This window comes from Vulpes lagopus, chromosome 8 (assembly GCF_018345385.1).
Source record: "Vulpes lagopus strain Blue_001 chromosome 8, ASM1834538v1, whole genome shotgun sequence".
NCBI lineage: Eukaryota > Metazoa > Chordata > Mammalia > Carnivora > Canidae > Vulpes > Vulpes lagopus.
Window position 1 is genome coordinate 90,026,142 of NC_054831.1, and position 25,506 is coordinate 90,051,647.

General features: G+C 41.0%; 3 protein-coding genes across 4 annotated transcripts in view; 2 read left to right on the plus strand and 1 right to left on the minus strand.

Moving 5' to 3' along the window:
• Positions 1-5,807, minus strand: part of LARS1 (leucyl-tRNA synthetase 1) — a 76,111-nt gene extending 70,304 nt beyond the window's left edge. Inside the window, exon 1 of the mRNA XM_041767396.1 lies at positions 5,651-5,807. Within this exon, the coding sequence (XP_041623330.1) occupies positions 5,651-5,656 (6 nt within the window). The 5' untranslated portion in view covers positions 5,657-5,807. The remainder of the gene's footprint in view (positions 1-5,650) is intronic.
• Positions 1,691-2,337, plus strand: LOC121497633 (signal recognition particle 14 kDa protein-like). The gene has a single exon (XM_041767397.1). It carries the CDS (start codon positions 1,697-1,699, stop codon positions 2,027-2,029), a length of 333 nt encoding a protein of 110 aa, XP_041623331.1. The 5' UTR covers positions 1,691-1,696; the 3' UTR covers positions 2,030-2,337.
• A 14,400-nt stretch (positions 5,808-20,207) lies between the features above and the next one.
• Positions 20,208-25,506, plus strand: part of RBM27 (RNA binding motif protein 27) — a 71,616-nt gene continuing 66,317 nt past the window's right edge. For both annotated transcript variants that reach the window (XM_041767002.1, XM_041767003.1), the window contains exon 1: positions 20,208-20,451. In XM_041767002.1, coding sequence (XP_041622936.1) covers positions 20,393-20,451 — 59 coding nt within the window. In that variant the 5' untranslated portion in view covers positions 20,208-20,392. The remainder of the gene's footprint in view (positions 20,452-25,506) is intronic.

Consider the following 25,506-nt stretch of genomic DNA (forward strand, 5'->3'; position numbering starts at 1 on the left):
TGAAATCACACTGTATCGTTATTAAATTCCTCATTAATCAACTTGAGTTGGCTTCTATTGCATACAACCAAATGATCCCTAAGACATTTACCCAGTTGAGCTGTGAATTCCTGGCAGACAGCAGATTTTACATCTCTCATAGTCATCTCACCACCAAATACCAATGCCATAGACACAGAAGTTACAGTAAAAATATTTTTGGCTTAAAAATGACCATGTCACCCACTTCAAAGAACATGAAAGCAAAGTCTTCACAAATTACTTAGAACTGTATGTTTCTTTTCATTGTTTTTGAGCACACTAAATACACAAAAACTCTTCTTTGAGGTTTCTGTTTCTCAAAAAACTCACTCCTCAAAACATCAAAGATCAATTGTTTTTGTTTTTCTTTTTTAAAAAGATTGTATTTATTTATTCATGAGAGACACAGAGAGAGAGAGGCAAAGACATTGGCAGAGGGAGAAGCAGGCTCCCTGTGGGGAACCCAATGTGGGACTCGATCCCAGGACCCCGGAATCACAACCTGAGCCTAAGGCAGATGCTCAACCACTGAGCCACCCAGGTGCCCCCATCAAAGGTCAATTATAATGAAATCTGAGGGAAGCCCCGGTGGCGCAGCAGTTTGGCACTGCCTGCAGCCTGGGGTGTGATCTTGAAGCCCCAGGATCGAGTCCCACGTCGAGCTCCCTGCATGGAACCTGCTTCTCCCTCTGCCTCTCTATGAATACATAAATAAAATCTTAAAAAAAAAAAAATGAAATCTGATTTTGGCCCCAGCATCAACTTGTTATATAACAAGTTGGGAAAGTAACCTGATCAATGTAAGCCTTAATTTTTGTACTGGCTATTTAACTAGACAATTGGTTATAATAATTAGTTAAAAGGCTATTATTAGCCAAAATCAGAGTTTCTAAACTTTGGCAGTTATTGATGGTTTAAGCTAAATAATTTTTTGTGTTTCATCTTGTCCATTGTAAGAAGCTTAGAAGCATCTCTGACTCCTAGCCACTAGATGCCAGCAGCACATCCTCTAGCTATGACAATCTCAACACTCTCCAAATCAAATGGTCTCAGGGGACAAAATCATCATGAGTCAAGAACCATTAAACTAGATAACAAACTCTTTCAGATACTCGTAGTATCCTGCAGCTAAAAACTTTTACGATCAATAACTTTTTTGATCTTAACAACAACCCTAAGAAGTGGGTAGACCAACAGCTATCATTTCAAAGATGATAAAGCTGAAACTCAGAGATTGTTGTGCCACCAAAGGGTCGAACTGGACAAAACCTTCATCTTCTGACTTCTTTTTCTGCTTTCTCTTGGGATTCTGGCCATCTCCTAGCTCTAGCACTTACTAGCTGTAAAACCCTGGACAAATTCCTTAAACTGTCTAAGCCTCCATTTTTCTACCTATCTATAAAATGAGGATAAAAATTATGCCTACCTTGTAGTATTCACATGAGGATTAAAAAAGTTAATACACATGAAGGACTTAGCATAGTGCTAGACCCATGGTAAATGCACGATGTCAACCAATACCACAAACAGACATCCTGACATCACGTGATTTTTATTAAGTGTGAAAATGGCATTGGGGCTGTTTTAAGAGAAATTATCATTATACTAAAAAAAAACTTACTAAACTATGTATTGATGTAAAAACTTTATATTAAAATATATCAGCGGCCCCGGGATGGTGCTGCTGGAGAGCAAGCAGTTCCTGACGGAGCTGACCAGACTCTTCCAGAAGTGCCGGCTGTCGGGCAGCGTGTTCATCACCCTGAAGAAGTATGATGGTCGAACTAAACCCATTCCAAGGAAGGGTTCTGTAGAGGGCTTTGAGCCCTCAGACAACAAGTGTCTGTTAAGAGCTACTGATGGGAAAAAGAAGATCAGCACTGTGGTGAGCTCCAAAGAAGTAAACAAGTTTCAGATGGCTTACTCAAACCTATTGAGAGCTAACATGGATGGACTGAAGAAGAGGGACAAAAAGAGCAAGAGTAAGAAGAGCAAAGCAGCACAGTGAAGGGCTCTGCATATCCTGCTCTCACCAGTTCACCACCCAGATACTGTTTTTCCTTTGGTTTTTCCTTTTGGCCACAAAGCTAGGTTTCTCATTCCCCTGTGATAACTTTTCACGTGAGAGGAGGCTCATTTTGGATGGAACAAGGGCTGCAGTGTTTACAGGATAGTTGTAAGAAGCCAAGTTTATTTTAGAATTGGTTGATTGGTTTGTGTTGCATGGTTATATATCCTGGGATCATAAAGTCTCTGTAGTTATCTGTGTGAAGAACAATGGATCATTAAACCTGTATTTATCTGCAAAAAAAAAAATAAATAAAAATAAAATAAAATATATCAAACATGTACGGTACCTGGAACTTATCTAAAATGAATCCTGAGGAGTGGAGGGACAAGGGACAAGGGAGGGATACATGAAACAAAACAAGATGGCCCTGAACTATCAATTACTGAAGTTGAGTGATGGAAGTACCTAATACTATTACTATCTCTGTTTTGTTCACTATTTAAATTTTCCAAATGAAAGTTTAAAAACAATAATTTTCTAAGTTGGCTATTATGTTTATTATATCACATCCCCAGATCCCCTCTAAAAGTCTGATATATAACTAGAAGAGATTAAAACTTTCAAAAGCTCTAAAAAATAAATACTACTTTGATATGAAAAAAAAATTAGTTTGGTGTTTATAAATCTAATTATAAAATAAAAATAATATTATATTCAAGCTATCACATGTTCATTGTCTTATACACTTCAGTATTGTTAAGATTTCCTTTGGAAAGAGAAAAGTTTCCTTATGGGAGGTGTTTGCAAAAGAAATTTCCTAATTAGCTTACACCTGGGGATAGCACGATGATTAAGAGAATGGGCTCCAGAATTGGACCAAATGAATTCTAATTCCTCCTCTGGCTAGATGTGATGCCTTATTTTCCACATCAGTAAAATGGGGATAATAATAGCACATACTTTTATAGGGTTATTTTGTTGAAAAATTATATAAAACATTAATGCATGGCACAGATAATCAGTACATTTTATTTGTATTGTTACTTGTTCTTTCTAAAGAGAGCTCTTATTGGATTCTTCCAATAAAACTAACTTTAATGTCAGTCCAGTATCACAACAGTGTAAAACTCGAACATTTTCAGAAGCCAAGAAGCGAATAAAATAAAACAATTGTATCTACCAGAAATGTTGCCACTTTCCTTATATAAAACTTAAAAAGATGGAAAAAATGTATTAAAATCTTCCAAACAGGGCAGCCTGGGTGGCTCAGTGGTTTAGCACTGCCTTCAGCCCAGGGTGTGATCCTGGGGACCTGGGATCAGGATCGAGTCCCACGTTGGTCTCCTTGCATGGAGCCTGCTTCTCCCTCTGCCTGTGTCTCTGCCTCTCTCTTTCTGTATGTCTCCCATAAATAAATAAATAAAATTTAAAAAAAAAAAGAGAGAGAGAGAATTAAAATCTTCCAAACTGAAAAGCCCATTCCCATGAACACCAAAAGGGGGGGAGAGAGGGAGGAAAGGATGGAGGGAGGGGGAGAAGGAGGGGGACGGAGGGAGAGGGAGAGAGAGAGAGAGAGATCTGCAAATGCTACATCAGATAAGGTTATCACCATGGGAGAGTGGAGGTTGATGGGGAGGCATTGAGCAACTGGGAACAGAAGATAAAGCCCTGGACCAGGACGCAGAAGGCAAGTGTTTTCCTGGAAAGTAGGATGGCACAGTGACTGAGAAATGAGTCAATCTCTTTGAGTTCTAATCCACTTTCATCCTGTCCTAGTTATGAGAAGTCGGACCTGTTAGTTAAGCACTCTGCCTAACTCAAATAGATTAGTGTGAAGACTCAATGAGACAATTCAAATAAAATGCTAAACACAAAGCATGACACACAAGAAATGTGTGAATTCCAGCTCCAGTAATTCTTCAACTCCAGCAGGACCTACTGATCAGGACCTATTCTCGCTAATCCTTACGCCCCTCCTACCCCAAGTCCTTATTTCCATTCCTTAAATCCATCCTCCTTCACTTTTCTCTTCACCATCCCTGCCTGCCAAAACTCCAACCCTCCTATGCACCTGCTCTGTTCCCTCCACCAGGCAGCTGAAAGTGGCGGGAGATAACCATTCACGTTGACTGGCCTCAATTTAAATTCACGTCCACTAAGGTCAAGAGATGCCTAGCAATACTAATTTCTGAAATCCACTCAGTTAACTTACTCCTTCTAGACTAGTGCTTCTCAAACTTTAATGTGTATACTGCCCAGTACAGTAGCCACGAGCTAGCCACATGTGACTTTTTAAATTTTAAAGTTATTGTAAAATCCAGTCCTTTCATTGCACCAGCCACATTTCAAGTGCCCAATAGCCGCCAAGTGGCCAGTGGCACCAAATTGGTGCAAATACAGAACATCTTCATCACAGGAAGTTCTACTGACAGCAATGTCCTAAACAAGCCTCTCTCCTCAAGCCTCCAACATTTCCTCTCCCATCGTTATTCTTAGCTGACAATCTTGGCTCTTAATTCAAAGAGAAAACAGAAATGAACAGAAAATGTTTACAACCTCCCTCATCATGTCTGCCTACCCACGTGCATGTGTACCCATAGTCTGTCTTCAGTTTCCTGTTACTTGGACAAGTGTGGTTCTGCTTGACTCTCCACTGATGCACTTGATCTTATCTCCTCTACTCTCTTCAGTAACAGGACATCAATTTTTCCTCTCTATGGGGTAATTCCCATAGGCATACAAGCATTGTGTAATTTCTACCTTTCAAAAAAGAAAAAAGTCTCTTTTGACCTTCCCATCACCCCATTCCTTTGTTCTCCTTTATAAAATCCCTCAAGAATTGTCCATCCTGGAGGCTCAGTCTGGTAAGCTCACATTGTTGCTTCTGCCTGCAAGTCTTTTGGTCCATTTGGCTGCCTGGCTTGCTTCTCTTTACCACAATGCCAACTTCTTAGCAAAGCCTTTCTTTTTCCTTTTTTTTTTTTTTTTTTTTTTTAGAGTCACTTAGCCAACATCATTAGTTTCGGATGCAGAGTTTAAGAATTCATCAGTTGCATATAACACCCAAGGCTCATCCCATCCCGAGCAAAGCCTTTCTGGATCGCCCTTTTAAAACTGCAACCCTATCGGTAGTCTCCCGTTCCTGCTCTTTTTTTTTTTTTTCCATAGCACTTACTGGCAACTGACATATTCACCAAATATTTTAGTCTGTAACTCTCTCACACACACATGTAAACACCATGAGTGTAGAGATTTGTGAGTGTTTTACCGGGAAGTGCTCATAATTGTTTAAGAGGAGGAACAAGGTTTACCCACTCCCTTCTCTCCAAATAGGTTTTGGACACTTGCGTGAAACTAACACACGTTACATTAAGTAGGGTGTAAAGTTAAAGATACCCGTTCCTAGCTCAACAGCCGGCGAGAAAACGCACATCCTCACAACACCCACACCTAATTGTAAAACTACAATTTTAGTCAAGGCATTCCCTTCCTTTGAAATAGGGTTTTTCCCTTCAGGACAACGACTACCACATGGAGCCCCTGGATTCTGGCAAAAGCCGACAGTTCAGCCGGGTTCTAGGGCCGGGCTGAGCGGACTCTCCTCCCGCCAGAACTCACCGCCATGGCACCGCGTCTGCAAACCACGACAGTGACCTCGGCTATCCTCTCAAAGTAGTGGTCACCACCTCTCCCTTCCTTCCGGGGGGCAGACAGGCCTCCCACGACACTAGGGCACACACTCGACACCTGATGAGGCAATCGCCCACTCCCTGCTAACTACTGCCTTGTGCGTCTCGTAGCCCGCCGGGAATTGTAGTTTCCAGACTGCTAGAGCCCAAGGCCAGCAGGCACCCATTGACTACAATTCCCAGAGAGCAACAGGCCACCGGAAGCTGACCCAAGGGGTCACGCTGTGGTGACACACAGGTAGTGATGTCACGGGAAGGTTGAACTACAAAGTCCGTGAGGCTGCTCGGGATGGCTGCCGCGTGCGCGCCCCTGCTGAGGTGGAGTTCCCCGACCTTCAACCTTTTCACCCCGCGGCGCTGGGTTGGGTGTCTGTCGGCGAGCCGGGATGCAAGGTTTATTAGCCTTCAGTGACCGAGGTGCTAATTATGGCTTGCGACTGTGCACAGATTTTTAGTGCTGTCGGTGGCATTCAACAGCCCAGAATCCAGACATTTTATAGCCATTTATTAACAATCTGTTTTTAAGGAAACCTACGGGGTTGCAGTGCCACGCTCACCCTATTTCAACTGTACCAGCACTCTAGGCTGAACTCTCCGATAGGAAGTCACGAATCACGTGTGGCTATTTACGTTTAAATTAAAATTTCAGTAAAATCTAAAATTGAGTTCTTTAATCGCACTAGCCACCTTCCAGGTGCTCGGTAGTCCGTGTGCCTGGTGGTTACGGTATCATCGGACAGTGCACATGTAGGACATTTCCGTCATAGGAAGAAAGATGTATTGACGAGCAACGATCCGGGCTTTTACTTTCTGAGGTCAGATTAGGTGCTCTCACCTGCATTTGTTTATTAATTCAGTGAATATTTATAAAGCATCGACAAAGCATTTTCGGGGTGGGGTACCCAGCCCAGAAATGTGTCTTCCTAAAGGACTGAGGGGAGAAAAAATAATTTTTAAATAAAAAGTTTAATAAATTTAATGAATTTAAAATCATATATGTATATGTATACATTTTCAACAACTAGTTTTGAGATAAAAATTTAATAATATCCTAATGAGGGGATCCCTGGGTGGCTCCGTGATTAGGCCCCTGCTTGGACCCAGGGCGTGATCCTGGAGTCCCAGGACTGAGTCCCACGTCAGGCTCCCTGCATGGAGCCTGCTTCTCCCTCTGCCTGTGTCTCTGCCTCTGTCTCTCTCTCTGTGTCTCTCATGAATAAATGAATAAAATCTTTAAAAATAATAATAAAAATAATATCCAAATGATGCCTAGCACATGGTATAGACTCAACAAAATGTGTTGCATGAAAGATGTGAACAAGGAAACTTGGGCTATGGAGAACCTACCAGTGACTCTCCTGCCTCTGGGCTCATTACACATGCAAATACTCTCCATCACTTTCCATGCCTTCTTACGTTAGCTACAAACAGTTTAGACATATACTTCCTGACAGCCCACGTCTGGGTTAAATGTCCCCTCCTAAGGTGAAGCACACCTTTACTGCCTTCCCTTGGGAAATTTCTCTCTCTGAATTTTTTTAAAGATTGATTGATTGATTGATCTATCTGAGAGACAGAAAGAGAGCACCTGCACCCATAGGGAGAGAGAAAGAATCTCAAGCACCCTGCTGAGCTTGGGGCTGAGGTGGGGCTTGGTCTCAACACCCTGAATTCTTGACCTGAGGCAAAATCAAGAGTCAGACACTCAGTCCACCAAGCCACCCAGACACCCCTCATTGAATTTTAGTTGCCTATTTATTTATCACTAGACTGGAAGCTACATGATAGCAGAGAGGTTGCCTAGCAGAGTCTGGCACATAAAGGGGCCTTATAAACATTTATTGAATGAATAAAAGAATCCTCATCCTCCACAGCTCCCATAACTATGATTATAGTTTCCTGTTCCAATTCTGCCCTTATCAGTGCTATTTGTCACCTTTGATTCATCAGCTTCCAATTCACATTGGTAATTGAAATTATTCATGCAACAGATATTCCTTGGTTACCTCCTGTGAACTTAACATAGAGCTAGGATATAGTAAGGAACAAGACAGACGTGGTTCCTGCCCTTATGGAGCCTACAAGCTAAAGGGCATGAGACATCAAAGAAAATAAACAAGTTACTACATGATTACAAATTGTGAAAAACCTATCCCCTATTTAAATGTCCTCATCCCCTATCCCCTACTAACCTATTTCCTATAAGTGAGTGATATTCTTTTTTTAATATTTTATTTATTTATGAGAGACACAGAGAGAGAGAGAGAGAGAGTCAGAGACACAGGCAGAGGGAGAAGAAGCAGGCTGCATGCAGGGAGCCCAATGTGGGACTTGATCCCGGGTCTCCAGGATCACGCCCTGGGCCGAAGGCAGCGCTAAACCACTGAGCCACCCAGGCTGCCCGAGTAATATTCATTTTTTTTAAAGGATCATTTGGATTCCATTCATTCAACAAAAATTAAGTTAGCTTCTACTACATACAAGGCACTATGCTACGTGCTGGAGAAGCAATACTATTTGTTTAAGTAATCTCTATATCCAACATGGGGCTTCAACCCACTACCCTGAGATCAAGAGTTGCTTGCTCCTCCAACTGAGCCAGCCAGGCGCTCCTGGAGATACAACATTTGAACAAGACTGACGCAGTCACCACCTACATAGAGCTTGCAGTCTAGTGGAAGAGGCAAACATTGAAGCAAATGGAGAGACAGAAACCTGTGGAAGTGTTTTAAGCAAGGAAGAGACATGGTCCAATTTGTGTAATAGAAAATTCATCCTGAAGAAGGATTGAAAGAAAGCAAAAGTGGAAGAAGAAGGTTATTGCAATTGTCCAGGTAAGAGGTGAGGACGGTTTAGATTATGGTGACGGCAGTCAATGTAGAGAAAGATAAACAGATTCAAGAGATATTTAGAGTGAAATTTATTGCGTCTTAGTAATATGGCTTTGTAATTGAGAATTGTCAATTCTTTGCTATGCCATATGGAATAGCCTTTCTAGATAAATGAAATTAGGAAGGTAGCACAGTGGATGAGAATTCAAGCACTGAATCAGACAGACCAAGTTCATCATTTTACTAGCTGGGTGACCTCAGACAATTCAATTAACCACTTTGTAAAATAAGGGTCATAAAAGTAAGTACCTCATAGAATCACTATGAGGATTAAAGAAATAATATGTATATTATATATATATATATATATATATATAAGAATATGTGTGTAAGCCATGTATACATATATATGTATAAGCCTGGCATAGAGTAAGAACTTTAAGATGTCAGCTATTTTTATTATTATGTTAGGGAAATTAGTCTATAAACATTAGTCTGAATAAAAATAGGAAATCTGGGGCACCTGGGTGGCTCAGTTGGTTAAGCGTCTGCCTTCAGCTCAGGTCATGATCCTGGAGTCTCAGGATGGAGCCTTGCATTGGGCTCCCTGCTCAGTGAAGAGCCTGCTCTGCTTCTGCCCCTCACCCTGCTTATGCTCCCTCTCTCTCTCTCAAATAAATAAATAAAATATTTTTTTAAAAACTTAAAAAATAAGCAATAATATAAAAGCTTACTTGTGCCCCGTATTAATGCCTTCCCTAACTTGAGCTACTTCTTACCATATAATTGTGATACACCTTCTCAAAGTATCAGGCCATACTGCTCACACTTCAAAACTCAACAACAGAACTCACTTCCTCTTGTTTTTTTTTCCTCCAAACTCACCCCACCAGTCACTCTACTAAATTCAACTGAATCACCACTTCTCCATTTAGATACATAAAGCTATAATTAGCTTTGGCTTGTCTCTGAGTCCCTTTGTGTTTGTTTTTCATGCATATTTACCTAACTTCCCTCTTAAGATGACGGAATCAGAGGAAAGAATTGTGGGCACCTCATTTGATACTTCTGTTCCACAGGTGTGCAGCACTCAATGAATATGGTTGTCACTTCCCTACCCTATTAGACACCTTTTGTTTTTTTTGTTTTGGGGTTGGGTTTTTTTTTTTTTTTTTGAGATTTAAAAAAATTTATTTGACAAAGAGAGGGCACAACCAGGGGGAGCTGCAGAGGGAGAGGGCAAAGCAGGCTCCCTGCCCAGCAGGCACCCTGATCTGGGGCTCAATCCCAAGACCCCGAGATCATGACCTGATCCGAAGGCAGATGCTTAACCAACTGAGCCACCCAGGTGCCCTGACACCTTTTGTTTTTAAATTGTCTGGTGTTGGGCAGCCCTGGTGGCCCAGCGGTTTAGCGCTGCCTGCAACCAGGGTGTGATCCTGGAGACCCTGGATGGAGTCCTACGTCAGGCTCTCTGCATGGAGCCTGCTTCTCCCTCTGCCTGTGTCTCTGCATCTCTCTCTCTCTCTCTCTCTCTCTCTCTCTGTGTGTGTCTCTATGAATAAATAAAATATTTAAAAAAATAAAAAAATAATAAATTGGTGTTTTTGTTTTTGCTACATTAGTATTCTATATTTACTTTTATTCTTTCTACATGGAGAACAGATTTTTTTTTTGTAATGATACAAACAATGAGTATAAAGAAAAGAAGGAAGGATCCTTCTAGGACTTCTGAGCTTAGCTGACCCTGAGGTTGCTGTGTGTGCAGCCTTTGACAATGAATGGGCAGCAGAGGAAGAATCTGTGATGGTTGTGCTCAAAGGCTTTGGAGTATGATGCCTGGATCTAAATTGAGGCCCTGTCCCATACTAGCTCTGTTCCTTCAACCTTGGGCCCCTGGATCCTTGTGTGTAAAATGTGGATAATGACAATACCTACCTCTTCAGTTTGCTGTGAGAATAAAAGGAGCTACACCAAGCAAGGCAATTAGACCAGTGCCTGGTTCATAGTAAGTGAATGTTCAAGAAATATTAAGCTAAAGAGAAAGAAGGAAGGAAGAAAAGTGGGGAATACTGGAAGCCAGTTTGATCAGTTTTGGGGTCTGAATGTTTGTGTTCCCCCCCCACCAAATTTATATGTTGAAATCCCAATGGCCAATCTGAAGGAAGTGCTTACTTTGGTCAGGAGGATGGAGCCCTTCCAAATGGGATTAGTGCTCTTTTAAGAGAGAATCCAGGGGCACCTGGTGGCTCAGTTGGTTGAGCATCTGACTCATGGTTTCTGTTCAGGTCATGGTCTTGGGGTCTTGGGTCTTGGGATCAAGCCCTACTTGAGGCTCTAAGCTTGGCAGGCAGTCTGCTTGAGATTCCCTCTTTCTCTGCCCCTCTCCACACTCTCTCTCTAAAATAAATAAATAAAATCTTAAAAAATAAAAGAACCCAAACAAAAAACAACCAAACAAACAAAAAGAGAATTTATAAGCTCAGCACCCCCTTCTACCTTGTGAAACAAAGAGAAATGTGGCACCCAGAAGACTGCCCGCACCCAGTATGAGATGGCACCCTGATCTCATGCTTCTAGTTTCCAAAACTATGAGAAATATATTTCTGTTCTTTATAAGCCACCCAGCTGTGGTATTTTGTTAGAGAAGCCCAAAAGGAAATAATAAATGGACATTCTAAATCTGACTGACGTGAACTAGGAACAAGTAACCATGTTAATTAGGGACACTTTGATATTAAGACAATTGTAACCAAATTTGAGAAGTTGCACTTCATAGGTACTAAAATTTTAAGAAACCTCTGTTGCCTAGATTTCTCCTACAGCAGTGATACTCATAATTCTCAGGAATAACAATCACTCACTCGTGCTATATGACTCCAGAGTCAGGAACCACACAAGCTTCAGCCTGCCATCTTGTCAACATTCCACAGAGCATTGCCAGCCATGTCATGGGCTCATATAGGAAACGTGACCCCTGAGTCATCAAAACACTGCTTGTAGTTCCTAAATAGCCTATCTGTTCCAAATTGTCACCACCATTACCATCAGCATCATGAAGCAGTCCTCGGGCTCCTTAGGGAATGAAAGGAAGGAAGGGGGAAAAGAAGAAAGGGAGGAGAAAAAGCAAAGGAACAGCCAAAGACAACCGATTACATATTACTAAGATTCCAATTTTGAGGAATTTATTTATTTAAAGAGAGAGAAGGAACACATGAGTGAGTTGGGGAATGCGAGGAGGGGCCGAGGGAGAGGGAAAGAGAATCTCAAGCAGTCTCCATGCCTAGCACTAGCCTAATGCAGGGTTTGATCTCATGACCCCGAGATCATGACCTGAACCAAAATTAAGAGTCAGACAGTTAACCAACTGAGTCACCCAGGTGTCCCTCAAGAAGTACATTTTTAAAATTTATTTTGTGCATTTACAACATTTAAGATTCCTATTTTTACAGTATCAGTAAAATGAGACTGTTCTAAACTATACAAATTGGGGGCACAATAGTCCTGCTTTTTTAATTGGCCGGACTCTCAAAATCTTAATAGCCAGAAATCAGTATCTTTTTCTAGATGGTCTTCCATACAGTATCTGAGAATGTGGGTTCTAGCATTAGATTGCCTGGATCTGAATCATGGATACCCTCCACCCTCTCTATTCCAAACTTGTATGACCCTGAGCAAAGCATTTAACCCCTTTGTGACAGTAACATGGTGATAAAAGTACTTATTTGGTAATATTGTTGTAATGTTATATTAGTCATTTGTTAATATTTATTGAACATCTATTACCTACCAGGTTTTGTTTTCAGGGCTAAAGAACAAGGAGGACAAAAATCATGACCTCATGAAAATTTATATTCTGGTTAGGAAGAGATAGAGAAAACAAATTAAAAAATTCATACCATGAAAAATGCTCTAAGGAAGATAAAACAGAAATATCTAATAGAGGGATGCCTGGGTGACTCAGTGGTTGAGCATCTGCCTTCGGCTCAGGGTGCGATCCTGGAGTCCCAGGATCAAGTCCCACATCGAGCTCCCTGCATGGAGCCTGCTTCTCTCTCTGCCTATGTCTCTGCCTCTCTCTATGTGTGTCTTTCATGAGTAAATAAATAAAATCTGTAAAAAAGAAGAAATATGTAATAGGAAATAACCAGAGAAGGGAAGTGAGGTGTTAATTTAAATGTGATGGTCCAGGAAGGCCTTCCTAAGGAGGTGGTATTTGAGCTGACAAGAAAAACTCAACCATGAAGATATGTATGGAAAAGAGTTCCAGGAAAAAGTACCAGCAAGGCTCTGAAGTGAGAAGATCCTTGAAATGGTTGAGAAATCAAAGATGCTTTGTCCTCTCTGCCCTCTCCCCAAACATCCAGCAGCCCCTCCCCACATTCAACTGATGACTTCTTCTTAATTCACCAAAAATATAGAAGCAATCAGTAAATAACGTCCATGAATTACATTTATTACTTCTATCAACATGTATCATGAACAATCAGAACTCCAATTAAGACCTACATGACATTTGCACACTAAATCCCATCTTTTTTCCCACTAGGAGATTTTATTGTTGCAGTTGCTCACCTTGCCTTTCACATCATCAGATTTTCTTTCTCCATTACATACTCATCTGAATTCATGTATATCATCTCACCTAATGCAAGCAAGCAGACCAAGAAGTAATAAAGAAAAACAGAACCAAATGCAAGCTAACCCTATCTTCTCTATCCCACAATGCCTTCTAGTATCCTCATTGCTCTACTCCCTTTTGCAGTAAAACTCTTTAAGAGAACTATCCTTCTGTCTCTAATTCCTCTCCTGAACCTGTTCCAATCAGGTGTTTATTCCCTCCACTCCATGGAACTATCCAGGTCATCAATGATTTCCATGTTGCCAAATTCAATGGTCAATTCCTTATCTTCATTTTACTTGATCCAAGAACTATACATATAACACAGTTGAAAACTCCATCTTTTTTTTAAAGATTTTATTTATTTATTCATGAGAGATACAGAGAGACAGAGGCAGTGACGTAGGCAGAGGGAGAAACAAGCTCCATGCAGGAAGCCTGATGTGGGACTCAATCCCGGGAATCCAGGATCACACCCTGGGCCAAAGGCAGGTGCTAAAGGCTAAAGGCAGTTTTGTTTTCAGGGTTTAGCGCCTGCCTTTGGCCCAGGGCGCGATCCTGGAGACCCGGGATCGAATCCCACGTCAGGCTCCCGGTGCATGGAGCCTGCTTCTCCCTCTGCCTATGTCTCTGCCTCTCTCTCTCTCTATCTGTGTGTGACTATCATAAAAATAAATAAATAAATAAGTAAATAAGTAAATAAATAAATAAATAAAAATCTGCTTCTTGTTTTCCCCACCTCAGGCCAGTTACTCAGGCCAAACCCCTTGGTGTCCTCCTTGACTCATCTCTGTGTTTCATACCAACAATTAATCTCTCAGTAGAACTCATTGACTCTGTCTTCAAAATATATCCAGAATCCAACTTCTTACCATCTCTTTCACTGCTATTCTAGTCAAGCCACCAACATCCCATGCTTGGACCATTACTTCCTTACTGGTTTTCCTACCTCCACTTTTATCCCTTCCAGCCTGATTACCATAAGGCAGCCATAGCAATCCTGTTTTTAAAAATTAAAAGCTAGAGCAGATAATTTTATTCGTCTGCGTAAAGCCTTCCGTGTCTTCCAGTCTCACTCAGAATAAGAACCTGAAGTCCTGGGACCCCTGAGTGGCTCAGTGGTTGGGCATCTGCATTCAGCCCAGGACATGATCCTGTACTCCCAGTATTGAGTCCTACAGCTGGTTCCCTGCATGGAGCCTGCTTCTCCCTCTGTCTCTGCCTCTCCCTGTGTCTCTCATGAATAAATAAATAAAATTTTAAGAAAAAAAAAAAAAAGAACCTGAAGTCCTTACCATGACCAACAAAGCCCTCTGTGACCTGGTCTCTCATGACTTTTATAACCTCTTCTACCATTATTTTTCTCCTGGCTCACTCCACTGCTGCCCCATTGCTTCCTTAAATGTGGAAACTAGTTCCTGCCTCAAGGCCTTTGCATTTCCCTGGAAAGCTCTTCTCCCAGATATCCATGTGACTAACACTCTTCCTGCTTCCTGACCACTGCTCAGAGAGTGCTTTTAAGTTCTCTATCACTCTCTATCCTCACACTTGATCCTTTTTTTTTCTTATAGGATGTCTCCCACCTGACATATTATATGGCTGTTGTCATTGTTCTCCTCCCTATAAAATAGATCTCCAAAAGAATACCTATTTTCTTCACTGCTATATCCCCAGGAACTTTAACAGTGCTTTGCATATTATAGGTTTTTCAATAAGTTTTTTTTTTAAGTAGGATCCATGCCCAAAGGGGCTTGAACTCACCATCCTGAGATCAAGAGTCACACAGTCTATGAAGTGAGCCAGCCAGGTGCCCCCAGTATTGCTTGAAAGAAAGAAAGGCTAGTGGTGCCTGCTTGACTCAGCTAGAAGAGCATGTGACTCTTGGTTTTGGGGTCATGAGTTTGAGTCCCATGATTGCTGTAGAGATTACTAAAAAATAAACAAACTTAAAAAAAAAAAACTAAACGCAGAATGGAGGGCACCTGGGTGGCTTAGTCAGTTAAGCATCTGTTGATTTTGTCTTAGGTTATGATCTCAACATCAGGAGGTCAAGTACCACATCAGGCTATGCACTAGGCTTGGACCCTGCTTGAGATTCTCTCTCTCCCTCAGTACCTCCCCCCATCAATCAATCAATTAATCAATGCAGGAACTTAAAGAAGCTAATCCATGGAAAGTTGCTTGGCAGAGTTCCTGGCACAAGAGTATGAGTTATTATTATTTGATGTGTCCAAATCCCAAGGGGCTTATTCTAGCTAAAGAAAAGAGGGCAGTTCACTTCTAATATAACCGGGATAACCAGAGGGAACCAAAGTCTAGTCAGTTCGTTGTTGCTGTTTCTTGCTTTTTAAAAAAAGTCTCTATGGCAGTAGAGCTTTGAACACCTCCTCTAGATGCCCTTCTAATCTGCAAGGATGTTAGACCTGGGTCCTTAACACAGGTCCAGTGGGAGGGAACCCATGAAGCTCTCAGAGAATGGGGTGAAGACTATTTCTGGTATGTGTATACCCAGATATGGAACTTTCAACCTTTTCTCCCTACTGACACTGGCCTCGATGTGGGAAGTAACTTTTTATTTTTAATTGAGGTATTTGTATAGTCATATGCAGCTGTAAGAAATAATGCAGGGGGGACCTTTTGCACACTTCCCAGTTTGCCCCAATGGTAGTATTTGCAAAACCATAGTATAACATTGGTCAGAATACTGACATCAGTATGAGTTTGGTTTTACGCTTATTCATTTTATATATATATATATATATATATATATATATATATATATACATATAAATTAGATTCTATATGATGTTATCACCTCTGTAATTCTTTTTTTTTTTCACCTCTGTAATTCTTATGTCTACCCCCATAGTCAAGATATAGAACATTTCTGGGGCGCCTGGGTGGCGTCTGCCCTCAGCTCAAGTCATGATCCCAGTGTCCTGGGATGGAGCCCTGTGTTGGACTCCTTGCCCAGTGAAGAGTCTGCTTCTCTCTCCCTCTGCTCCTCTCCACCACTTGTGTATATGCTCGCTTGCTCTCTCTCTCTCATTCTCTCAAATAAATAAAATCTTTTTAAAAAGATACAGAACACTTCCAACGTCACAAGGATCCATCATGCTGCCTTTAATAACCACATCAACTTTCCCTCCACATCCCCATCTCTGTCCTCTACTCCTAAAATTGTGTCATTTTCAAAATGTTATGTAAAAGGAACCATACAACATGTAACCTTTGAGGATTGGCTTCTTTTCTCACTCAACTTAATTCATCCAAATTGGTGCATGTGTCAATAGCTCCTTCTTTTCTGTTGCTGAGTAGCATTCCAGGGTATGATGGTATCTAAGTCTTACAGTTTGTTTAACCACTCACGTGTTTAAGGTCATCTGGGATGATTCCAGTTTGGGGCTGTGATAAACAAAACTGCTATAAATACTTGTATGCAAGTTTTTGTCCATGAACATGTTTTCATTTCTCTGGGATAAATTCTCAGGAGTGTAATTGTTGGGTCATATGATAGCTGCCCTTGTTTTTAGAGAGAAGATACCAAACTGTTCTTTCAGAGTGGCTGCACCATTTTACCATTTATACTAGCCATTCTATTTTTTTTTTAATACTAGTCATTCTTATAGGTATGTAGTGTGACAGAATTTTGTAAAAAACTCCTCATAACATAGTTCTCCTAAGAAAACAAATCTACATTTCCATAAGGAAGAGAGACAGTTCCAACTGATATCCTATTTATCTGCTAACTCACCTTGCTTTTGCATAGCCAAGATTCAAGTGACTTTTATTTATTTTTATTTTATTTTTTTATTTTTCTAACTCTTAGAATTGTTTTATTATTTCTCTCTATTTTTATTTTTTTTTTAAGTAGGCTCTATGACCAATGTGGGACCCAAAGATCAAGCATCACATGCTCCACTGACTGAGCCAGCCGGGTGCCCCTAAGTGACTTTTCTCTGAGTCAGGTGGGTTACTACTGGTGACCCAGACTCAACAGAGACTATATTTTGATGTATGTGTTGTTTAAATAGATGATCATCTATAAATGCAGAGACGTAAGAGGGTCTGTTGGTAACTATGAAGTTCCTGGTTTGAAATTCTACCAAAGTTTTGTCTAATTGCATTTAATGGAGACATATTGTGATTATAAATTACACAGAAATATAACTCTGAAAAATTACTCTCAACCTTTTTTTTATCATACATCTGGGATTGCTCTTGGTCACCAGTTAGAGAACAGGACAAAAAAACTGTGGGCAAATACACTGTGAGGATGGAAGGCCTATCCACCTTTGTCAACACTTGTGTGAAATTGCAGAGTTAACAGTTCTTCCTGGTTGAGGCCTAGTTACTTTCAAGCCAAGAAAGGGAATTTGGTTTGAACAAGGATTGTTTAGATGTATATTCTTCTTGTAGTCACTCTCTTTTCAGTGCCTTATATTAATAATCTCTCTTGGGCAGCATGGGTGGCTCAGTGGTTTAGTGCCGTCTTCGGCCCAGGGAGTGATCCTGGAGACCTGGGATCGAGTCCCACGTCAGGCTCCCTGCATTGAGCCTGCTTCTCCCTTTGCCTGTGTCTCTGCCTCTCTCTGTATCTCATGAATAAATCAATAAAATTAAAAAAATAATAATCTTTAAGTAGATTGACACCTTTTTCTCCTCTTATGAAGATAAAACTGAAAGAAAAGCCAATCTTTGTTAAGTACCCATCTTAACATCCACCTTAACTAAGGAAAGAACATTTATTTAATACTAGCTTTACTCTCTGCTATCCCAAGAACAGTGTCTAATAGATGGTAATGAGCTCAATACATATTTGTTGGATGAATTTTGAATGAACCACATGGTTAATATTTCAAGGTTTGCTAGCAAGATATTTCAGTGAAGGTTATAGGTGTGGACTTTGTGGTCAAACACACATGGTCAAGGCTGGGTCTTTCCACTGATTAGTTTCATGATCTCTCTGGAATGCCATTTTCTCATCTGTGAATATTGTTTACTGTACAGGGGGACTGTGAAGAGGAGAAGCAACAATACACTGAAATATTTAGCACAGGGCCAGCACAGAGTATGTACTTAACAACCGAGGCTAGGATTATTATTTACAATGCCTGACGGTTAGGCTACTGGAATCTGAGCTCCCAAAAGGCTGGATCGATATAAATGGATATAACTTTTCAAACTTTTGTGATAAAAACAATTCCTGTTCCATTTCTATCACACTACCATCAAGTTCTTTCCTAGCCTTAGGCCCAATCACATCACTTACGTTTCTCTTTTTTTAATTTGTTATTTTTGGGTAACACTTCATCTATATAGTAGGAAGAAGTGGAGGAAATATGGATAAGCATAAAAGGGAGGAGGAGAAAGAGAAGAGGCAACAGTTGGATATGAGAAAGCTCTGGGCTTGCTAAGAACTAGATGCAAATTCTGCTCCATCTGCAGATATGTGTTTCTGGGTAAACCACTCAGTCTCTGGCCTCCTTCTTTCATTTGCAAAGTTGGGGAGAAGGTATCACTGAAGGGGGCTTGTTAGATGATTTCTAAGTGCATTTTGCCTATATTACTCTATCTAAGGGGTCTACATACTGCAGCCAGCAAGCCAAACCCTGTTGGCACCTGCTTCTGTTCATCTTCAAGGTAACAATGGCTTTTACATTTTTAAATGGTTTTTAAAAAAATCAAGAAAATATGTTGTGACATTTGAAAATTTTCTAAAATTGGAAATTTTATATGTTTTATGTGGACACAGCCTTAATCATTTCCCTATAGCCAGTTTCATGCCAAGAGAGCAGAGTTGAGTGGGTGCCAGAGACCTCACGGTCCACAAAACCAAAGGTATTTACTATTTAGCCCTTTTTAGAAAGTTTGCTTTTTCCTGCTCTATGTATAGATAGCATACCTGATTATTTTAGGATGATCCATCTCTTTTATAGGACGGGTGTGCTTATCAGGTATTTTTCAAAATGTTATTGTAATGCATAATCCCATAAACTGTTCAACTCTCTGGGAGAGACTCTGTTTTGCTCACCTTTGGAATCCAAGGGTTAGTTCCTCACCTAGTGCTGGCATAGAGCAGGTGCTCAGTATTCGTTGTTGAATAAGCATTGTAAGACCAGTTGCAAGCTAGCAATTTCAAAACTTTAAAAGGAATTTCTCATCCAGTACAAACTAAGTTGCCTATTTTGGTAATTTCGAGTGAAAAAAAAATATTTTTAAAAACTTTTTTGCTGACCAAATTCTCCCTGCCAAAAAAAAAAAAAAAAAAACAAACCAACAACAACAACAAAAAAACCCCCAAAAAAACAAACCTTACTGAATTTTAGTATCAGGTGAGAAGGTGAAAACAGAATTTAAAAAAATATGAGTCGTTTTTCTTCGTAAGTAAAGCATGTATTAAAAATACTGGTAAAATTGAAATGGCCTCAGCTTTTTACAACTGTGCGCCACGTTTTAAAAATGACGATTATTGGGAGTCCGAGGCATGGTTGTCAGAAACCTTCTGCGTAACTTAAGCACAGCGGCGAAAAATGCAAGCATGTGTGCTGAGCAAAATGATTGTGTAAGGGGGGGGGGGAAGTAAAATTTTGCATTCTGTGCAATGTGTCGAACGTGAACGTATTGCACGTTGTGTTACAGATTTACTACAGCTGAGTCATTTCGGGACACAAGTGTGTTTCCAGGAAAAAAAAAAAAAAACGAGAGGAAGGAAGCAGACTGAGGGGCTCGCTGGGTTCCCCCAGGCACTCCCAGTAGCAGGCACCGGTGTTCCGCGGCGGGCGGCGGCGTGGTCAAAAAACGTGCTGCGGCCCCTTTAAGAGGCACAGCACCTTCTCCAAGATACCATCTTGCACCAGGAGTTCACGTAAGCTCTCCACCTACCTTGCTGCATCCCTCCTCCCTAACTGGGTACGGCCGGCCGGCGGGGCGAGCGAGCCTTGTCATTGGCTCTGCGCGCACGGCCCTCTTGCCTCTATTGGTTCTTGCGCCCGCCACTCGGCGCTATCTCCCGCCCGCCTGAGCCGTCGGGCTAGGTTGAGTGAGGGCTCTTGGGTTAGTTCCTGTTAGGCCCCGGCCGGGGGAGTAGGTTGAAGTCTCCTAAGATGCCCGGTGGGCTGGGGCACCGGGAGCTGTGAAGAGGGCGTGAGGAGGCGGCGAGGGGGCACCCGCGGCAGGCCCGAGTAAGAGCGGCGGCCGAGCCCGCCTTCCCCGCACCATGCTCATAGAGGATGTGGATGCCCTCAAGTCCTGGCTGGCCAAGTTACTGGAGCCGATGTGAGTGAGCCAGGCTGGGCCGGGGCCGGCGAACGTGGGCGTTGGGGGCCGCGGGGGCGTGGGGGGAGGGGAGGCGGCGTGGGGGAGGGCGGGGCGGAGGGGCCGCGGCCGGGAGGTCCCGGCGGCGTCTTCGCGGTAGTACTAGCACCGTCGTGGGGGGGGCGGCGGCGGGGGGAGGAGAGCCAGGGGCGTAGCGGCGGTGTGGCTTGTGGGACCGGGGGGGGGGGGGGGGCGGCAAGGACGGCGAGGGCTTTTTAAATATAGATTCTGGGGTGCTGGAAGGGGCAGCAGGCGCTCAGAGGGAATTCACAATTTTGCTATTTGAGAACCGCGAGAGATCTCCAGGCTATCGAGGGATTTTTAAATGTGAATATTGGGCTCTCCAAGGGTGTAGCAGGGTGTCGAGGGCTTTATTAAACAATATTCGTACGGGACTAAACGATCCAGGAGCAGACTACTGAGGGCCTCTTAGAAACGTGAGGGCAGAAAGGAATAGTAGGGACCTTGGGGGCTTTATAGCGATTATTGATGAGCTCTAAGGATTCAGGAATTTTGAAGGATTTGAGAAACATGGGGCTAGTTGAAAGGGCTATGTGGGCATTGAGGTGTTTTGGGGAATTACTGGAAAGCTGTTAAGTTTGATAGCAAGGATATTGAGGGGATTTTAAAATACTATCCTAGAGTTGTTAATGCTGGGAGAACTAATAACTTCTAAATACCATTAGGGGTTGGAAAAAAATTGAGGTTTTAAATTTTAAGGGCTGAAAGGGCTACCCTGGAGTTTAGTAGTATTGGAGGAGTATTTGAAAGGGGTTTTCCCGTAGCATGTAAGCAATTTTAGTTCCAGCTCCTGGAGGAATAAAAGGGGTAGCAGGAAGACTTAAGAGCGCTGTAAATACTGTTGCAGGGTTGTGTGGGCCACTGAGGCTGCTGAGGTGTAGGATTTTTGTTGAGGAACTGAAAAGAGAGAGAAGGGCTGGTTGTTAAAAATATATATATATTGGATAGTAGTTGTAGAAATATTGGGACAGTTTAATGGGATAGCAGAGATATGAGCTTTTTTCGTTTTATAACCATTTTTGGAGGGTCGGATTGTGGCGTGTTTATTTGGGATACTGGGGTATAGCTAAGTTTCTGAAACATCCCATACAGGGAAGAGAGGGAACGCTGAAGGGACGGTTGGAGAGAGACGATATCTAACTCCCTTGGGAAAGAAGGCATGGAAAGGGAAGGGAAGGGATCATTTCCTGTGCTTTCTTTCCTATTTTCTACTCCTTAGTTATCCTATTAGAGATGAGGTACTGGCCCAAGGTAAAGGGGTGATGAGGAAGAGATGGGCAGGCCATGATTCATTAGATAAGATCGTTTTAGTGAAAAAAAAAAAAAAGTTTTTCAGAGGTGGAAATGAGGGCTAGTTTGGGGCGCATGGAGCTATCGGTAAAGTTGGGGCTCTTGGGAGACAGCTACTTCCCCCCATTATCTATTTCCTGATCCTCTGGAGAAATGTTGTTAAATAACGTTGTTTGTTGTTTTGCTACTTGATGTCTTGGATGTAAACACCTAGGAAGAGAGTCATCTGTAGTCCGATGTGTCAGCCTTGTGCAGGTAGGATGGTTAAAGGAGGCAGCATTAGGGGAATTTTGATGTCTGAGGTGCTATTTACATTCTTAAGATGAGGAGTATGTGATTAGAGTACAGGTATGAATGAAAGTACGCTAAGGACTTTTGGGTTTTATGTTAGTGATGATTTCCTTAAAAGTTTTGTGGAAGAATATGGGCCTCTTGAGTGTGCATCATACTTTTTCTACAGTAAAGTTTTGGAACACAAAGAAGGAGATGGATTGTGACCAAGGTGGGAAATAAATGAAATAGGTTTAGTGAAATTGACCATATATGGAACAGGCTGAAAAAAAAGAAAAAAGTCTGTGTTTAAAATATTCTTTACCTTCATGTTATTTAATATAAACCCTTGTGTGTGTGTGACAGTTTTGCATACGGGCTCCGAGTTTGTTGGTAAAGATCCTTCTAAAAGGATTAAATGTGTATGTCTTTGGTAGAAGGTGACAAGTTTTGATGTTAAAGTTAGTTGCCCGTCTTTATTAAGCTCCCTAAAATGTTTTCTTCTGGGTAGTGGTCTTGGTTTTTTCTTTTTTTTTTTCTTTTTTGAAGATTATTTATTTATTTATTTGAGAGTGTGTACATGAGTGAGGGGAGGGGCAGAGGGAGAGGTCATAGAGGTCGTACCCCAGGAGAGCAGAGCCCGGGGCCCAGTCTCAGGAGCCTGGGATCCTGACCTGAGCCAAAGACAGATGTTGACTGCTAACTGAGCCACACAGGCGCCACTGTTTTTTTTTTTTTTTTTCCCTAAATATTTTATTTATTTATTCATGAGAAACAGAGAGAGAGAGAGAGAGAGAGAGAGAGAGGCAGAAACACGGGCAGAGGGAGAATCAGGCTCCATGCAGGGAGTCTGATGTGGGACTCGATTCTGGGTCTCCAGGATCACACCCTGAGCTGAATGAAGGCGGCGCTAAACTGCTGAGCCACCCAGGCTGCCCTGGTTTTTTTTATTAATATGAAAATTTAGTTTGGATAGGAACTTAAACCTCTCAATATTGTTTTCTCTTGGGTTTTGTTTTTACTTTTTATTTATTTATTTTTATTTGGCTATAGAGATAAGTTTATAGATACTCTGTAATTTTCATGGGTAAAATTCTCTTTAAAGTGATTATTTGATTTTGGTTTTCCCATTTGTTTTGAGTTTCGTGTTCAACTGAAAACACATCATGCTTGTTTTCTTTAAAATAAATTCATTTCTTCTTTAGGGTTAAAAAGAGCTAAAATCAGTGCTTAGACTTTGATAATATGGTTGGCTTTCCTAGAAGTACAAAATAAAAGTACTCATTTTTGACTCATAGTAGTAATGGCTTTGGATGGAATTGGTAATAAGAAATAGCAAATGTAAAAAAAAAAAAAGAAATAGCAAATACAGATATACGTATTTTCATTCTTGGTATGTTGTTGTGGGAGATTATTTTTTGTTTGTTTAGACACCCTAAAATGTAATAAGTGATATGCTAAAATGGATTATATTTGTAAATTTACTTTTTGCATATTCCAGATTGAAGAAGATTTTCATGGCAGATTGGCATGTTAAAATATAGCATTTCAGAGCAGTTGTTAGGTTTTCAGATAATGGAGTTGCATGGATATGTTGGATTCATACTATCCCTGTGCATGATCCACTGTTGCATTTTTAACTAAATTTATAAAAGATTTTTTTAAGCATGTTGTGTCTTGTCACTGGTGAAACAAAGGCATGCAATGGGGTATTTCTAAACCAAGCCAGTTTATGTGTAATTATTCCCTATAGACAAAATAGAAATATCATATGCTGATAGAGCTTATCTGTTACTTCCTGCTCCTATTGTAGATGTGGGACCTACTTACTACTTTTACTAGAGGAAAGACAGAAGGAGGGTACATGGAAGAAATGACTCCTTTAACTGGCTAGAACAAAACCTAGTACCATTCTCATTGGCAGTGCAGTCAAGGGGAAAAAACATCTTACTCAAGAATTTTATATCTCTTTTCTAACTGCTACATTCACAGACTGAACTCAGAAGTCTTGTTTGAGGTCTTTATCTCCCCTCACTTCCAGATATCCTAGATATCTTAGACTACGTAGGGATTATGCACAATTGGGAGATGTCATGGTTTCTTTCCATTAGAAATAACTTCTCATTTTCAGTATGTGAGCCCTTTAAGAGTAAAGTCTTAAGTAAATCTAGGGAATATATTAATCACTGAAGATTAAAAGTTTAGGAAAAGTTCAGGCGAGCATTTTTTCAATAACATGGATTTCTACCCAACGACGTTTTTAAGGAAATGTTTTAGGTTATTTATACTAGATATATTAAATATGTATAAGCATATGTATAATTCAAGGCTGCTTGTTTGGCTTATTATAAAAATTTGTCTTGGTATATGTTTTAAAAAGAGTGATAGGGTTTGTAATACTTTTTGGACAGTTGCATCTGTCTATTGTAGTAAAATATCATTATGTGAATCAGAGCATTTAGTTTCTAGTTCTCTATCTCTGATTTACTGTGTGACTTAGGAGAAATTCTCTGAATTTTCTCTAAACAGTTAATCATATTAGCCTTCTACCTACCTCACAGATATGATATGAATATTAATGTGCAGTCTATAAAAAAGGTCTGTGTACCTTAGAATCATTAAATATAAATGAAATTTTATGGTTTTTGAAATAGGAAAATATATTAAACTGTTTTTGCAAAAATATTTTACTTATTAATGTTAAGCTCTACTGCCATTTACAAAGTACCAGACTAGTGCATGCCAGAGCTAGTCTCACCACGGGCCCTGTAGGTAGGACTGGGAATTGCTAGTGAAAGCTATGGCTTTGATGTGCAGATTCTTTGAGTTCAGTCCTTATCAAGGTCTTTTTAAGTGCACTAGGAGATTGAATGTGTTGTCATCTCTGAGTATGATGGATAAGGCAGCAATAAGTTTCACAGACTGAGATCATTTTATTGGTTCAGTGGTCACGGAGGGGTTATACTTTGGACAAACTCTAGAGTTTACATGCTGCCATAGATTTGCAATCCTTATCACATTAGACTCTAATGTCTGGGGCTGCTCTAATGGGACAAAAAATAGTCACCTAACGACTCTGAGACCTCACATCTCAGATAACTGCAAAGGTGAAATGAGTATTTTGGAGGTATGTTCTTAAGACTGAGAAGTTCTAATGTGATTTGTGGCTTCAAGAATCAAGGTGCTTCCAAAGTGCTGTGAGACTTGTTTAAGGAGACCATTAACTATTTCACAGTAAAGGACTTATTTTGACCAGAAGACTTCTTGGCATGCTTTAGTATACTAAGTTAAGGACATATTTGCTCTTGTGTCCTTTGGTCTGCCTCCTAAATATGTCTGACTTCATTCTTCCTGGCCCAATTGCTGTAGGCTAAAAGCCAGAAGTTTCTTTTATAGCCCTGTTTCCTATCACTGCCTTGCCTCATCCCCTCACAG